The 17,224-nt window shown below is 35.2% G+C and overlaps 1 protein-coding gene across 1 annotated transcript; it reads left to right on the top strand.

Moving 5' to 3' along the window:
* Positions 1 to 7,234: 7,234 nt before the first annotated feature.
* LOC109810093 (uncharacterized) lies at positions 7,235 to 7,600 on the top strand. Its single transcript, XM_020373479.1, has one exon. It carries the CDS (start codon positions 7,235 to 7,237, stop codon positions 7,598 to 7,600), a length of 366 nt encoding a protein of 121 aa, XP_020229068.1.
* The last annotated feature ends 9,624 nt before the right edge of the window (positions 7,601 to 17,224 follow it).

Below are 17,224 nucleotides of genomic sequence, written 5' to 3'. Positions count from 1 at the left end.
AATAAAAATATTAAATAATACAAAAAAGTAATTAAATAAAACATCGAATTAAAAATTTAAATTATAATAAAATTCTCCAACAATCTCCCACTAATTTAAAATTTAAATAAAGAATCAAATTATATGAAAGCCTTACAAACAATTTTAAATGGAGTATGACATATTATTTTTTTTAGTATAAGAAACTTTTCCTGTTCGAACCTTATACCTAATTTATACGAACTTCTATCTAAGAAAAATATGGAGACTTGATTATCTTGATTCATATTATCTTTAACTAGGATTTGGAACATAACACAAATAATATAAGTGTTCATTTTGAGTTCTAATCAGTGGTGCACGTTACGGCCTTGTTCGGGTATCTTATTTTATGAGTGTCAATTAGAAACTTGCTCATATCTAATAGTGGCAACCCCCCCACTACACTCACCAGGTGAACCTTTCAAATGATGACTTGTAATGGAATGGGAATAGGACAGGCCAAGTCAAGCTTTGAATACATAGGCTAAGCTTATTCTACAAAATTAAAGCCTAAATCTGACCTATTATCTATCATATATATACTTTTTTTGTAGGCTTGACCTAGCCTTTTTAAAGCCTGATTCGACCTATTAACCTATTTATATTAATAATTTTCATTAGACCAATAAACTTAATTTTTAAAAGGTCAAAAAATTTATTTTTAAAATATAGTTTACTCAATATTATTAAAATTTAAATTTTAAAAGAAATATAGGGGAAAAAAGTGAATCATTTTCTCTTGAAGGCACAATTCATGCGTAGCCATGTGTGTTGATGTATACTCATGCATAGATGGTAAACTTCTAAACCAATAATGAAAAAAAAGCAAGTATTTAAAAAAATATTTTAAATATTAATAATTTATTTTTGCTTTATAAATTTATTTTTTATGTATATTTTTTTTATTAAATTATATAAATAAGTTTATTTTTGAAATATGGTTTACTCAATATTAATAAAATTTAAATTTTAAGTGAAATATAGGAGAAAAAGTGAATCATTTTTTACTGGAGGGACAATTCATGCTTAACCACATATGTTGATGTACACTCACACACAAGTCATAAATTTATAAACCTACGATTGTATAAAAAAAATTAAATATTGATTATTTGTTTTTTTATAAATTTATTTGTTTATCTATATTTTTAATAACATATGTATATTAATTTTTTATTATATTATATAAATAAATAGACTGATCTATCATACCTAATAGACTTTTCTTTTATAAGTTTAAGCCTAATCTTTTTATACAAATAAACTTTTTTAAAAGTCTAAAGTTGACCTTTTTATTAAACAGACCAAGCCAGACCAGACTTTAAAGAGGTGAAGTCATAGGCCCCATATTTAAGACCTAACATATTTTCATGCATACTTGTGACCCTTACCCTCATAATTATAGTCATCAGGTTCATTAAGAGGTATTTAAATATTAACACAATAATACCTTAACTTTATAATTGTCGTAGTTTAAAAATACACCTTGCCATAGGAATAGGAACTAAAACATCCTTATATAAAAAATATTATTTTAGTGTATTTTAACTAACAAACAACTTTGTTGTTACCCATTGAACTCCATTCCTAAGATCATTATTTACATATGGTTATGTATTGACACATAATACTTTTTTTCTCTTCATAAAATTTTCTCTAAGAAATAATTCCATTTTTCATGAGAAAATTTTTATCATTGCAATAGTACTAAGTTTAGCTATGACTTTGATAGGAACACACTTGTTCACACCTGTTGACGACAACACACCTAAATTGCAGTGAAGATATATAAAAAGATAAAAAAAATAAAATTAATTTATTTATCAAGCATTCTCTTATTTCCCACAAAAACTCAATGATTATTTTTCTTTTAACAAAGATGAAACTCATAAAATTTATATGTTTTTCAATTTCGTTATCCAACTTTATTATGACAACTGAAGATCATAGGAGCACCAGTTCCTATCTTAAGATCATGTCATGGGCATGTTGCAATTATGCTATGCACTATCCATCTTGATTTCAATCATCATAATTGTGCAAAAAATCAGTAAGGTCAAAACACTTTAAAGAATGCAACAAATTTTCAAATTAAAAGATTAAAAAAAATTTAAAATATTTAATTTAAATTTCACAACATTCTATCACTATTGAACTATATGGTCAATCACATCCATTGGATTGTCATTCTTTACCCTCATCTCCACATTTTCACATTTGCACTTTTCAAAAAAACTTTTATTGCCTTTATATCATCATTATACAACATTCATCCTGAATCACATCAAACACAATATTCATCAAATTATAAACAATTTTGATGGAAACCTATTTCCCAAGAATCCCTATGGAAGAGATAAGTCTAAGAAAAGTGAAGGTTGATAATGTTGGCTTGAAGAATTGTAGGACACTTACCCTTATTTTTTAAGGTACCATACCTTTTGATGGAAGTCCTCCTAGCATTGATGAAGAAGAATGATCAATGGGAGACCTTTTTGACTTTAAGGATCATGATCCTTCAAGTATTCTAGCCTTGGATGATGAAGATGGCCAAGAATGATGATGAAGATAAGGTGTTTGATGGAAGGTTTGAGAGGAACTCTAGGGTTTGGCTCACTTCATGGTGGATGAAGGCCATTCCTAGGTTTGGTGTACTCAAGGTGGAGATAGGAATAAGGTGACTGAATTGACCTAAGAGACTAAGGAAGATATTAAGGCTCAAAGGCTCTCTCAATAACATATAATCTAAAGTGAATACATGGAGAATAGCCTAGGGTTGATATTAGTTAGGATGTGAGGTCATGGCTGGGCATGCTAGGGTAATGACTAGGGTTAGGAGTGTGCACAGTTCCATGCTAAATGTGAGGGAAATGCAACACAAATGCATGCCAAATTAACCCTACATGTCATGCCTACTTGGTGGCCAAGGATGGAATCTTTGGCTTGGTTAAGCTACAACTAGGTGCATAATAAGACCATGCAACCTAGGTGGCCTCCTCTTGGGTCTAAGCCTCTCCAAGTCCAAAAATAACTCCAATAAACACCAAAAACACGTCTAGGCCATTCCTCCCACCTTATCATAATTCCCTAGCTATAAAATAAAATCCTATAATCTAAGGCACCCTAAAATACAAAGGTAAAATGAAAAATACAACTAAAGATAAATCCTAGGTCAAAGGTACCCCAAAATACAAAGGTAAAATGAAAAATAAAAGTAAAATAAGTCCTATGTGTAAGGTACCTAAAATACAACGATAAAATAGAAAATTAAAGACAAGGGAAAAATAAGAATAAAAAATAAATCCTATACTAACACGGCTTAGGATAATGATCAATATTCTATAATCATGAGTGTTAAGTCAGACGAAGAAATTCCCAGTAAGGTTTTGAACATGACAAATATAATACATATTATTATTTCTCACATGTGTGTTAGAGTTTTAAATAAATATAAGATCAGGAAAAATTGAAAAATGAAGTACGTGTTATTACACACTATGGTCAAACCAAACGAAGCCTGGTTGAGCTATACAAAACATCATACGATCAAAATCCAGACAAAAATACAACAAATACAAGACAAGGCGCGCTACCAGTCAAAGGTCAACAAAAGTATCAGACGATGGATAACATAAGACGAAGAAATGTTCCAGACGGAATTAAAGTATTCCATCTTCACAACAGACCAGACGAAAGGGAAAGTCAAACCAGACGAAAGGAAAGTCAAAGTCTACTCAAAATTCAAATGCATTACCAGATGTAGACGAAGAATATTGAAAAGCGTTTAAAGTCCACTATTCACAACGAGAGATAACAAATCATCTACACTCAAAGAAGAACACACGAAGTCATCAAAATTGAGAAAAGAAAGAAGAAAAATAGACAAGCACGAATCCACAAGTCAAAGCTGCGAGTATCAGAGATAGTACACCTACTGTGACACCCTTACTACCCCAACATATATATTGTAATAATAAAAACTTATAAATAAATTTTTCAATTTCGGTAAAAGGGTTCACATGAGAATCTTAAGAATTATCCTTCAATAACCACAATAACAAAAAAATGAAACGCAAGAGTTTTCAAATTATTTTCAAAATAACATTTACAATAAAAACCTATGTTCTAAAAATCCTTTTTGCCCCGATGTCACAATATCAGAGCATCCCGATAATTCAACCGTTGGCATTTTAGATACCACTCATAGCCAGATCTTCCTCACCTAAAATATCCACAAATCGCACGGTGAGAAAAGAAAACATCTATATATATAGCACATAAGAAAACACAATATATTATTTAATATTCGTAAATATTTCAACATGTCGTATTTCAATCAATCATGCATTGTCATCACGTCATAATTCTCAATCAAACCAATCATCACAAATCTTGCACTTCACACTATGCCAAGGTCACGCTACCCATTTAACAATCCCGGGCCGTGCCCACCCCTGATATAACACTGTGCCAAGGTCACGTTATCCCTATCCTAGGGCCGTGCTCACCCCTGACATGTTAACCAAGGTCGCGATACCCATGTAACAATCCAGAGCCGTGCTCACCCCTGATATAACACTGTGCCAAGGTCACGTTACCCCTAATCTAGGGCCGTGCTCACCCCTGACATGTTAACCAAGGTCACGATACTCATGTAACAATCTCGGGTCGTGCTCACCCCTGGTCATAGGTGTGAAGAACCACAACCACATCTCATTCACATTCCACACAACATCTCATAATTTAATTTCATACATATATCAAATATGTCCAAAATAATGGGTTTCACACGTATCAAGTAATTCACATTTAAATCATCATTTTTTATCAAATAATATAACAATGATATTCATAAATTAATATAATAAACAACGGAATTACCAATTTAATATAATTTCAACATAAACAGTAAAACCCCTAATTGTTCCAAAACCTAGCTCACATGCACTTTTCTACAATTTCGTTCTCTCTCCCAGATCATAATTCTTACGATTTAAATATATCTTTCTAATCCTCAAACAGAAATAATTCAATTTTTCCAAAACCTAACCTACAGGCACTTTTCTATAATTTCGTTCTCCCTCCTAGAGGATCATTTTCACAAAAAAATTATATATTTATTGTCCTAAATATATACAGAATCAAATAATGCCAATAATTCTTCAAACAGAAATATTTCTAAAATTGCTCATAATTCTAAGGGGTTCTTCCTCTACCTAATTCCCTCATGTAACTCTATATATAAATAATTCCCTTTTCCCTCGTACCTGGATATGAAGAAGCTGAATCTAGACTAGATCTGGTTGATCTCCCTCGCTGGGTTCCCCTCGGTCTGAAGCAGAAAGTAGAGGAAAGAAGAGAGAGCAGAAGAAAAGAAGTCAGAAATGAGAGGTGTGCTTTTTGGGAGTGGCAAACAGCTCTATTTATAGGCTTTTTACGCCGGAACGGCCCGTTCCAAATCCGGAACGGCCCGTTCCGGACCCTTAAAACGTGGCTAAAAAATACATCCAGAACGGCCCGTTCCAAAACCAGAACGGCCCGTTCTGGTGTGCATTAATTACCCCCAACGGCCATAATTTTGGGAACGCCCCGTTCCAGAACCGTTCTCATTTAGGGTTAAAGGCATATTTAATCGTCTGTAACGGCCCGTTCTACCTTGAGAACGGCCCGTTCTGGGCTATTAACTCACACACAACCTGGTAGTTTGGAACGGCCCGTTCCAATTCCGGAACGGCCCGTTCCGAGCTACTAAATCACATGTTTTTTGGTAGTTTGGAACGGCCCGTTCCAATTCCGGAACAACCCGTTCCAAGCTACTAAATCACCCCTATTACCTTTGTAAAATTACCAAAATACCCTTAATTAAAAAATAAATAAATAAAAAGTGAAATAAAAATTGGGATGTTACACCTACTTTTCAGAAAAAGACAACGCTTGTGTAGCTACAATGACGGAAAGAGAACAGAAATACCTAGGTTATGATTGAAGTCAGACATATAAGTGAACAAACTATGCAAAAGACTTCAAGTAACACAGATTCGACAAGCAAACATTTAATGCAATATCAAATGCATTAAATGAAAGATCTACATAGCCATGAACGAACTACTATCTGCGCCAACGGGAAGCTCCGCTCCAACGAACACTTTCAAATTCAAATAACAGATAGATTTATCACGAGGCTATAAATATCAAAACCAAACAAGAGAAGAAGATGAGAAGAGAGCAACAAGAAATAAGAAAAAGCAAACGTGAAAGCCAACTTACATCTCTTCCTATACAGTCTTGTATATATGTGTAAAACTAAGATAGCTTATCTTAGTGAGTGTTGAAATTATCTTATCCTCTCTGTGAGAGTTACACTCACTCTCAAAAACACATATCTTTGTAAAACTAAGGTCGTATACCTTAGCGAGTGTAGAAACCATACTATCCTCTCTATGAGAGTTATGTACACACTCAAAACATCTATCTACTGTAAAGCCTGGAGAGGCTAGTTGAAAAAATACTTGGGGAACCAGAAGTGGTTTAAGAATACTATTGTTGACGAGTGAAGTTGGTGAACCAGGAGTGGTTGATAATACTTGGGGACCATAAGTGGTTTAAGAATACTAGCATCGACGAGTGAAGTTGACGAACCAAAAGTGGTTGAGAATTCAGTTGAAGGAGACTGGATGTAGCTTAGGTCGAGTTAACCAGTATAAAACACTTTGCACCTTCTATCTATTTATCAGACGTAATTTTTTTGTTTAAGCTGATATATCATATTGAAAAATTCGTCCACTACTTATTTTCATCGTAACTATCTTTAAACGGAAAAGACTCTTGCTTAACTTATTATTTTAAGAAATATTTTTCTTGTGCAGACAATAAAATTTCAGATGCAAAATACCTTTGTCGAGCCAACCTTGCACAGTTTTTAAAGTGTTCAAAATAATATATTTACTGGACGAAGAAGAGTCTCTTTGCGAAAAAGGTTTTAAAGTTCCTTCGTTCACACACACATTTAACCCCCCTTCTGTATGTTTTTTCACTAACTTCAATTGGTATCATAGCTTGTCCCCTTGGGTTGAGCATCTAACACTGCAGGGGTACATAATGATCGATGGGAAACGAAGGACAGACGGTGAACCACCCACCTCTCTTCAGATGAACAAAGTATGACTACTAGAAACAAAGAATGATCACATTCTTTTACACATGTCATATAGACATGTGGGATGTCGTAGAACAAGGAAACTACATTGCGTTTGACGAGGCTGGCAATGAAATACCTAAAGCACATTGGAATGAAGAACAAAAACAAAGATTCATGTTGAACTCCAAAGCCCAAAATGCACTCATGTGTGCTCTGTCTGAGAAAGAGTACACCAAAGTACACAGCTTCAAGAGTGTCAAGCAGATGTGGGATACCCTAGTTCTAACCTACGAGGGATCCCTGGAGGTAAAACGCAACAAGCTAAGCTTGTTGGCTTGTAAGTATGAACTCTTCGAAATGGAAGAGAACGTGTTTATCCAAACCATGTTTGGAAGATTCCAAACTATTGTAAATGAACTCTCCTTTTTAGGTAGAAGCTGACCTTCCACAAAAAGAAGAAGGCCATGATGGTCACTTGGGAAGATCTAGACATGTCATCATCTGAAGACGATGAAAAAGCAAATATATGTCTCATGGCAGACACAGACTCATCATCAGAATCTAATGATGAAGAGGTTAGTAAATTTGACTTTAAATCTCTTGAGCATGCATACAATCAACTTCTGACTGATTTGGAAAAGATTTCTACAACCTATAAAGAACAGAAGAAAAGGATTTTCTAAATTACTTGAGGAAAACCTTTTACTTAAAACTGAAAATGAAAAATTATTGAAAAAGTCAGAAAAAGGTTTTGAAAGAGGTAAGACAACTTCAAAAGAAGTAAACGTGCTTAACAAAGAGATCGATTTACTAAAATCAAATTTATCAAAGTTCACCCTAGGAACTAAGAATCTTGAACATATTTTAAATACTCTAGGAGCAACAATGATAAATCAGGATTAGGATATGTTGAACCTAAACTTGAAACTAAATCAAGTACATCTGCATATTTTATTTATGGGAAGCATGGACTTTCTACGTCCAAGTGCAGTCACATGCACAAGAATAGGTATTCCAAAACCTAAAACACTAACACTAATGGACCCAAATCCATTTGGGTACCAAAGACTGAAATAATACCTGTCACAGATTTATTCAACCAAGAAAAGAAGTGTCTGGTCATGGTACTTGGATAGTGGCTACTCGCGACATATGACGGGAGAAAGGTCTATGTTCCTAGACCTCAAATCCAAGAAAGGAGGCCAAGTCACATTCGACGGAGGACAGAAAGGACAAGTCATTATTTTCCCTTATTTATTTACCTTTTTTGTGCTTATTTTAATTGATGATTTGGGCTTAATCGCTTATTAATTGCACAGTTTCATTATTTGGGCTTCATTGGGCCAATAATTCAAGTTTTAATTAATTCCAATTCACTTGGTCTAATTTTTGTCTATTAATTATTTTAAGGTTAATTGTGAAGCATTTTTGAGCTTGGATATTATTTTTGGACTTCAAGAGATAAAGTGCCACGTCAACCCACATTGCCATGTCAGCACCACCACATCAACAACATATTTACATATTTGTTAACCTTTTTTTTTTTTAATTTTGGGCCAGACACATGGGTAGGGGGGCTGATTTTTGTGCTTTTAGGACTTAGGTCTAGGTTAGGGTTGACCTAGTAGCGACCAGTTTGATGTGACCACGTTTTTAGTTTTCTCCTTCTTCTTCCTTTACGTTTTGTGTGGCTCTTCCCTGCCTTTACGTTTTCTCTATTCTGTGGCTTCCTTTCTTTTATGTTTTTCTTCTGTTTCCTCTCTGGTTGTATTCAAAAACTGAACTTTTACATTGAAGTAATACAGATTATTCATTTCCTTTCCTTCTACCTTGTTTTTTCTTTATTTGTTTTTTAATTAATGGAAGGCTAAAACCCCTAGTTGGCTCCTTGTTGCAAATTGTAATCTTTGTTTGAGGTTGGGTTCGTATTTTGTATCTCTGTTATGCTTGGTTCTTCTTCATTAAATCTCCATATTAATGCATTCATGCTTAATGGGTTGTCTTTAATGCCATAGTTTGCTTAATCCTGTGGAGAAGTTCAATGTTGTATACGTTTGCTTAATTCGTGTAAGGAAGTCTTGAGTTAATCTTCACTTAGTTGGTTAACTCGAATGGAACAAGGATTAAGTTGTTGATAGAGTAATCTCTTGTGAACCAGAGATAAGAGAGTTACAATCTGAGCAAGGAGTCAATTTGCTTTACTTGTTGTGCTACTTTACATTTTATTGTGTTTTAACTGATAAATCTGAACCAAACCCCCCCCAATTCATGTTTGAACCTTTGAAAGAAAAGAGTGGCCCTTGGGAGACGACCTAGGAAAGCCTCCTAGTACTACATTCACTTGTTTTATTTGATCGGGTATGACTCGATCAAATTTGGCGCCATTGCCGGGGACCACCGGTTTCTGCCAAAGGGTGTGTGTTCTTTGTTTTTGTTGTTTAAAGTGTTCTATGTTTTGTGTTTTTGTTATTAGTGTAGTGTTTTAGAGTCTCTGTTATGTTATGTGTGTTTTTGGTGTAGTGTTTTAGTGTATCAGTTGTGAGTATCAGTCTTGTATACATGTTGGTGTATCAGTTGTGTGTTTGTGTTTTTGTGTCCTACTCATGTTATGTTGTGTATTTGTGTTTGTTATTAGTCCCCCCTAGGTGTAGCAAGTATACCAATTGAAGAATTCATGCTATTCATGCAACTAAGAGAAGCAATGGAACAGTAATCCAATGGAACAGTAATCCAATGGAACAGTAAATTCGAAGTCTAAGTTGTAAATTGTTAGAGTAACTCTATTTTGATTTCTTGCATGCCCTGTTTCACTTAGGCATACTCTGTTTTCTGCCTCAACTACTCCTCTGTTTGGGTGCCAAAATTGTGGGAAGTGGTATGAAATTGTGCATTTCATGTGTGCCAGTGAATAGTGCTAAATAGTACCCAAATATTCCAATTAATTGTGATTTTTTGTTTTGATAGTTAGACTTGTTATTTTTGCTTCAAATTTTGTGTGCACACTTCTTTCAACTTATATTTTGTGTAAAAAATATTAGAGGCACTTATAGTGGTCTTGATTTTAAGATACAAAAATTTTTGAAACCAGTTTTCAACAAAACTTCAAACTGCTATAACTTTTGCGCTAGTTATCAGAATTGGATATATTATATATGCATTTGGGGTAGAAAAAAAAGACCTATCAAACCCATCTGCTATGTTGGTTGGCCCCAATTATATTTATAAAAAAAAAGGCTGTTTACTATTTTTTTTCTAATTTTGAAGTTTTATTTCCCTATTTTTTCAAACTTCTCATAGGTTTTTCATATAGTTAGACTTAGAATTTTGCTTTGACATTTTTTGTGGTAGTTTATAATGATTTTAGGATGATATTGGTGCATTATTTTTTATGGTTTCTAAGTTGTCATGTAAATTCCCATTTTACCCCTACTATTAACGTGTCCTAAAGCATGTGTTGCATGTAGTGCATGACTAGGAGCAATCCAGGCTTTTTGCATCCATTTGACCCTGAGATTGATATGACATTCCATAGACTACTTAGAGATCATATCATTCTATCTTTAGATAGTTATAGTGATAACCATAGTGTAAGTGTTGCATTTGAGGTCAATTCAGTTCAAACAGAAAACATGGGTGAGCAACCTTATAATGGACCCCGTGAAAGGACTCTTAGGGAGATGGATGCACCTGATTTTACATATGAGAGTTTGAGCATTCAATATCCTGAGGAGGATGTTCTTTTTGTGCTTAAAACTGGAAAAATCCATTTGTTGCCCAAGTTTCATGGTCATGCAGGTGAGGATCCACATAAACATCTGAAGGAGTTCCATATTATTTGTTCTACCATGAATCCTCCTGATGTTCAAGAGGACCACATTTACTTTAAGGAATTTCCACACTCATTAGAGGGAGTTGCTAAAGATTGGTTGTATTATTTGGCCCCCAGGTCCATCACCAATTGGGATGATCCTAAAAGAATGTTTATGGAGAAATTCTTCCCTGCCTCGAGGACCACTGCAATCAGAAAAGATATACCAGGGATCAGGAAACTTGGTGGAGAGAGCTTGTATGAGTATTGGGAGAGATTCAAGAAATTATGTGCAAGTTGTCCTCACCACCAGATTTTTTAGCAGTTGTGGCTGCAATATTTTTATGAGGGGCTAAATAACATGGAGAAGAGTATGATAGATGTTGCAAGTGGTGGAGCACTTGTTGACATGACCCCAGCTAAAGCTAGGCACTTGATAGAAAAGATGGCCTCCAACTCTCAACAATTTAGTACCAGAAACGACAACAATTATCAACAAGGAGTTCATGATATGGCCACTAATGCAGATAAAAAGCTAGAGAGTAAACTTGATGCATTGGTCAACCTGGTGACTCAACTTGCTGCAAATAAAAAATTTGCATCTGTAGCAATGGTCTGTGGCATTTGTTCTTTAAATGATCATCATACAAATGTTTTCCCTTCTCTACAGCATTTTGGAGTAAATGAGCATCTAAAGGCATATGCTACAAATATTTACAACAGACCTCCTGTCCAGCAACAACGACAACAGAGTTATGACCTCTCTAGCAATAGGTACAATCTAGGTTGGAGAAATCATCCTAATCTCATATGGTCAAACCAGCAATAGCAACAACAACCATCCCCTCCATTCTAGAATACTGTTGGTCTTAGCAGATATGTGCCTCCTCTTGTCCAAAAGTAGCAACAGAGACAACATAATGTTCTTGCACCTCCACCAGCTCAACCTTCTACTTCTAAGCCTTCATTGGAGGAGTTGGTATGCAGATGACCATTCAGAACATGCAATTCTAGTAAGAGACCAAAGCCTTCATTTAAAGCTTAACAAATTAGATAGGGCAAATGGCTACTCAACTTAATCAGGCATAGTCCCAAAACTCAGACAAGTTACCTTCACAGACTATGCAGAATCCAAAGAATGTGAGTGTCATCACCTTGAGTTCTAGCAAGCATATTGACATACTTGCACCTGAACATGCACCTAAGCTTGCACCTGAGCCTATACTTGAGAAATAGGCTTCTACAGGTGGTAGCAGAAAATCTCATACAGGTGGACCTTCTTCCACTGCACATGGTGGTGATTTGCAGCAGCCTCATATCCCTCTTTCATTTCCACCAAAATTAATTCCAAGCAAAACGATGGAAAAGATGGATAAGAAGATATTGGAGACCTTTAGGAAGGTGGAGGTGAACATACCTCTACTGGATGCCATCAAGAAAATTCCTAAATATACTAAGTTCCTGAAGGAGTTGTGCTCCCACAAGAGGAAGCTGAAGGGCAATGAGCGAATTAGCATGGGCAGAAATGTCTCAACACTCATAGGTAAATCTGTTCCACACATTCCTGAAAAATGTAAGGACCCAGGTACATTTTGTATACCTTGCATTATTGGTAACAGTAAATTTGAAAATGCCATGCTTGATTTAGGAGCTTTAATTAATGTCATGCCTCTGTCCATTTTTAAATCTCTGTCTCTTGGACCTCTATAGCCTACGGGTGTGGTCATTCAGTTGGCCAATAGGAGTGTTGCCCACGCCACAGGTTTTGTAGAGGATGTCTTGGTTCAGGTTGGTGAACTTATTTTTCCTGTTGATTTCTATGTTCTTGATATGGAGGAGGGATTCTCCCATGGTTATGCCCCAATCATTTTTTGTAGACCATTTTTGAAAATAGCCCGGACCAAGATTGATGTTTATGATGGCACCTTGAGATGGAATAACACTAAGGCCAAGAAGTCCAAGAGGTGATGTATTGAAGGAAGCAAAAGGAATGGGTTAGTGTTGAAAAAAAACCATAGGAGGAGTGAGGCCACTTTTGGACCTTAGCTCCTAAGTTCTTATTAGCATAGCATTTATTTTTATTCCTATTTTTTCCCTTATCTTTGATTCCAAAATTACCCTTGTACTTTGGGGTATTTTAGTCATAGAATTTATTTTACTTGTATTTCCAATTTTACCCTTGTATTTTGGGGTGTTTAGGACTTAGAATTTATTTTCCCTTGTATTTCCCATTTTACCCTTGTATTATGGGGTGCTCTAGATGATTAAGGTTTTTAATTTTGGGCTAGGGTGTTAATTAGAGGGTGACACATATTTTTGGTGCCTATTGGGTCTATTTTTGGTGTTAGAAAGGCTTAGGCCCAAGTGGAGGGCAAAGGTTGCATGGTCTTATCATGCACCTAGATATAGCCAATCTAAACCCAAAGATTCCATCCTTGGCCACCAAGTTGCATCTAGGGTTCATTTGCATTTCATTTGGAATGCATTTGCCTACTCCAAATGCAACCCTAGATGCCTCCCCTCCTATAAATACCCAATGCACCACACCTTGTAAATACTTTGGATATTGAATATAAAGAGAGCCTTTTATGCCTTTATATCTTTCCTTAGTCACCCTTGGCTAATTCGGCCACCTCCCTCCCATCTCCACCTTGAAAGAAACAACCCTAGAAGTGACCTTCATCATCATGAAGTGAGCCAACCCTAGAGTACCCTTCTCAAGCATTTCCTCAAACACCTTCTACCCAACCTCCATTTTCATCCATTCTATCATCATCCACCCTAAAACCTTGTGCCACCTTTGAAGAACTTGATCCTTGGAGTAAGGCATCTTCTTCCTTGTCCATCATCTCATGTTCATGCAAGTGAGGATGCCATCATTTTTTGTAGACCATTTTTGGAAATAGCCCGGACCAAGATTGATGTTTATGATGGCACCTTGTCTATGGAATTTGGTGATATTGTTGTTCATTTCAATATTCTGGATGCCATGAAATTTCCTTCTGAAGATCATTCTATTTTTCGTGTTGAATTGATTGATGATCTAGTTGATGAGCACATTCATGATTTTGATTCTTCTAATGCTAAGAAAAATTCATTCTTATTTGATATGTATAGCTGCCTTTCATGCATTGAGTTTGAATGTTAGATTGATTGTGATGAGGCATTTGAATTTGATACTTTGGGTGTTGTACCTCTTGGTCTTGATTTTATAGAGTCAGAATGCACTAACCATTTTGCAGGAAGTACAAAAGAATCTGACTTGCAGGTTGAGGTTGAGGTACAGGCTGCGGAACCCCTTCCCCCTTCTTTGGTTCCTTCTGATGTTCAGCCAGCACCCACACCAGAGTTGAAGCCTCTTCCAGAGAACCTCAAGTATGCTTACTTGGAGGACGATGAGAGATTTCTTGTGATCATTTCTACATACCTTGATGCTGATCAAGAGGATAGGTTGTTGCATGTGCTCCGATAGCACAAGAAGGCAATTAGTTGGACCCTGACAGACATTCCATGCATTAGCCCATCCACACGCATACATAGGATACTATTGGAGGATGGAGCTAAACCAGTGCGATAGCCTCAGAGGAGACTTAACCCGGTGATTTTGGATGTTGTAAAGAAAGAGGTGACCAAGCTTTAACAAGCTGGGATCATCTATCCTATTTCAGACAGTCAGTGGGTGAGTCTAGTCCAGGTGGTCCGCAAGAAGACAAGGCTCACTTTTGTTAAGAATGAGAAGTATGAGCTCATACCCACAAGAGTCTAAAACAGTTGGAGGGTCTGTATCGACTATCGAAGGCTCAACCAAGTGACAAGGAAGGATAACTTTCCTCTACCCTTCATTGATCATATGCTTGAGCGTCTGGTAGGTAAATCTCATTAATTTTTTCTTGATGGTTTCTCTGGTTATTTTCAAATTCATATTGCTCCTGAGGATCATGAAAAGACCACATTCACCTACCCCTTTGGCACTTTTGCCTATAGGAGGATGCCCTTTGGCCTATGAAATGCCCCTGGCACATTACAACGGTGCATGCTCAGTATTTTTAGCGATTTTCTTGAAAATTGCATAGAGATGTTTATGGACGATTTTACTGTTTATAGATCCTCTTTTGACACTTGTTTGGATAGTTTGGATAAATTTTTGAATAGATGCATTGAGACTAACCTTGTTCTTAATTTTGAGAAATGTCATTTCATGGTTGAGCAGGGTATAGTTTTAGGGCATATCATTTCTAATCGGGGCATTGAGGTTGACGTTGAAGATTGAAGAATCTACATCTGGAAGATGTTCCCTAGAAGTTTTAGTTTTGATGTTTTGCTCATGTTGCTTTTTATTTTAAGCCTATGTCAAAAGGATAATGTATTGATTGTTTAAAAGATTAGGCTTGTATGTGTTTGTTTGTTATGTGTTAAAAATTAGTAATTAACATGAAGGTGAAAATATCATAATACTCATTTTTCTTATTTCATTCATTGTTGAGAACATGAAGTATTAATTTACTGAGTGTTTGAGACTTTAAATGAAAACTTGAAAACATCAGAAATTTTCTGAGTTAAGGAATAGATTACCTGAACTGGTAATAGATTACCTGACTCATGTTGAAAAACTGATTGATACTGGAATAATCGATTACCATGTGTGGTAATAGATTACCAAACTGATTCTGATGATTTCAAGAGGAAAAAGGATCGTGTTAATCGATTACCTCTTTAAAGTAATCGATTACCTCTGTTCAAAATGTGAGTTTTGTGTTATTTTGGCATCGTGTTAATCGATTACCATGTTAGGTAATAGATTAAAACAGGAGCTGAAACAATTAGTTCAGTTATTCTAACTCGTGGTAATAGATTACCATCACAGGTAATAGATTATCTCTGTTATGAATATAACTGAAATAACTGTTTCCTTGCACATGAAAATTGTCTTTAAATAAGATTAAAACTGAAGCTTTTAAAAGAGAATTTTCACACACGGAAAAAAGAGAAATACTTACACGAACAAGAGAGATTTTTTTTTAGAATACACATTACTGCAAAAGAGAAAAAGATTTTCTGAAAAAGAAAGAAAGAACATATCTGCTGAAAATCAACTTTTGGAAAAAGAAGTGTGCAAGATCAATTCAAGAAGATGAAGTTCATATAGAAAATTCATTCTAAACTGGTTTACGTTGTTGAAGATCATATCTACACGAACAGGTGTACTCGTTTCTGATCTTTTTTTATTGTTTGAATGGTTTTAACTCTTGAGATTAGAGAATCTCTGGAAGAGTTGTGTAAAGAGAAATCTTGAGATAGGTTTTTCTCAAGTAGGATATTGTGGGATCAATATTCTTGGGTTATATGTTTCTTGTGGAGTCAAGAAATGGTTTGTTAATCTTGTGGGTGTCAAGATTTGCTTGTTAAATTCATTGATTGGATATTGCTTGTGCAGGGTGCATGTAAAGAATATCAATAGTGGATTTGACTGGATTTAGAGGTGTATCTAAATCTGAAACTGGATGTAGGCCTTTGGATGGCTGAACCAGTATATATCTTGGTGCATGATTTTCTTAACTCTTACACTCTTTACATTCTGTATAAGTTTCTTGATTAATGTTGTATGAAGAAAAACATTATCTGCAGAAACTGAACTTTAAAGATTCTTGGTAATTGATAAATTCAATCTTTACATATCTTGTATTAATTGTGTTATTCAAATCTTGTTGGATAAGCTGTGCATATATAACTCTGAATTACTTTTTATGTTTAAAGGTTTGTTTTAAATCAAGATTTGTTTGGTAAAGATTTAGAAAGCAAACAAGAAAAGGAAAACTAACATAGAATCTATTCAACCCCCCCTTCTAGATTCTAACCGTAGGGACCAACAATTGGTACCAGAGCTGTATCTTGTAAAACATTCAAGACTAGATCTTTAGAAAGGTTAGATGGCTGGTAATCATTTACCGTTTGCTGAAGGTGCTTCTATAAACAGACCCCCATTGTTTTGTGGAGATAACTATCCCTTTTGGAAAGTTAGAATGAAAATTTTCATGGAATCTGTTCATAGAAATATTTGGCAGGCTGTAATCACAGATTACAAAATACCCACTAAGATAGAGGGAGGAAAAGAAATTGAGAAACCATATGATAGCTGGGATCAAAGTGAAATTAGAAGAGCAGAGAATGATGCAAAAGCTTTAAATATCATACATTCTGCACTAAATTCTGATGAATTTTTTAGAATTTCAGCTTGTTCTACAGCAAAGGAAGCTTGG

Source organism: Cajanus cajan, chromosome 4, assembly GCF_000230855.2.
Source record: "Cajanus cajan strain Asha chromosome 4, NIPB_CcT2T_4, whole genome shotgun sequence".
Lineage (NCBI taxonomy): Eukaryota > Viridiplantae > Streptophyta > Magnoliopsida > Fabales > Fabaceae > Cajanus > Cajanus cajan.
Note: the sequence above shows the minus strand (reverse complement) of the source record. Positions and strands in the feature narration are given on the sequence as shown.

Excerpts from the sequence above, each read along its gene's own strand:
- LOC109810093 (XM_020373479.1), top strand. The coding sequence starts at position 7,235 with ATGTGGGATGTCGTAGAACAAGGAAACTACATTGCGTTTGACGAGGCT.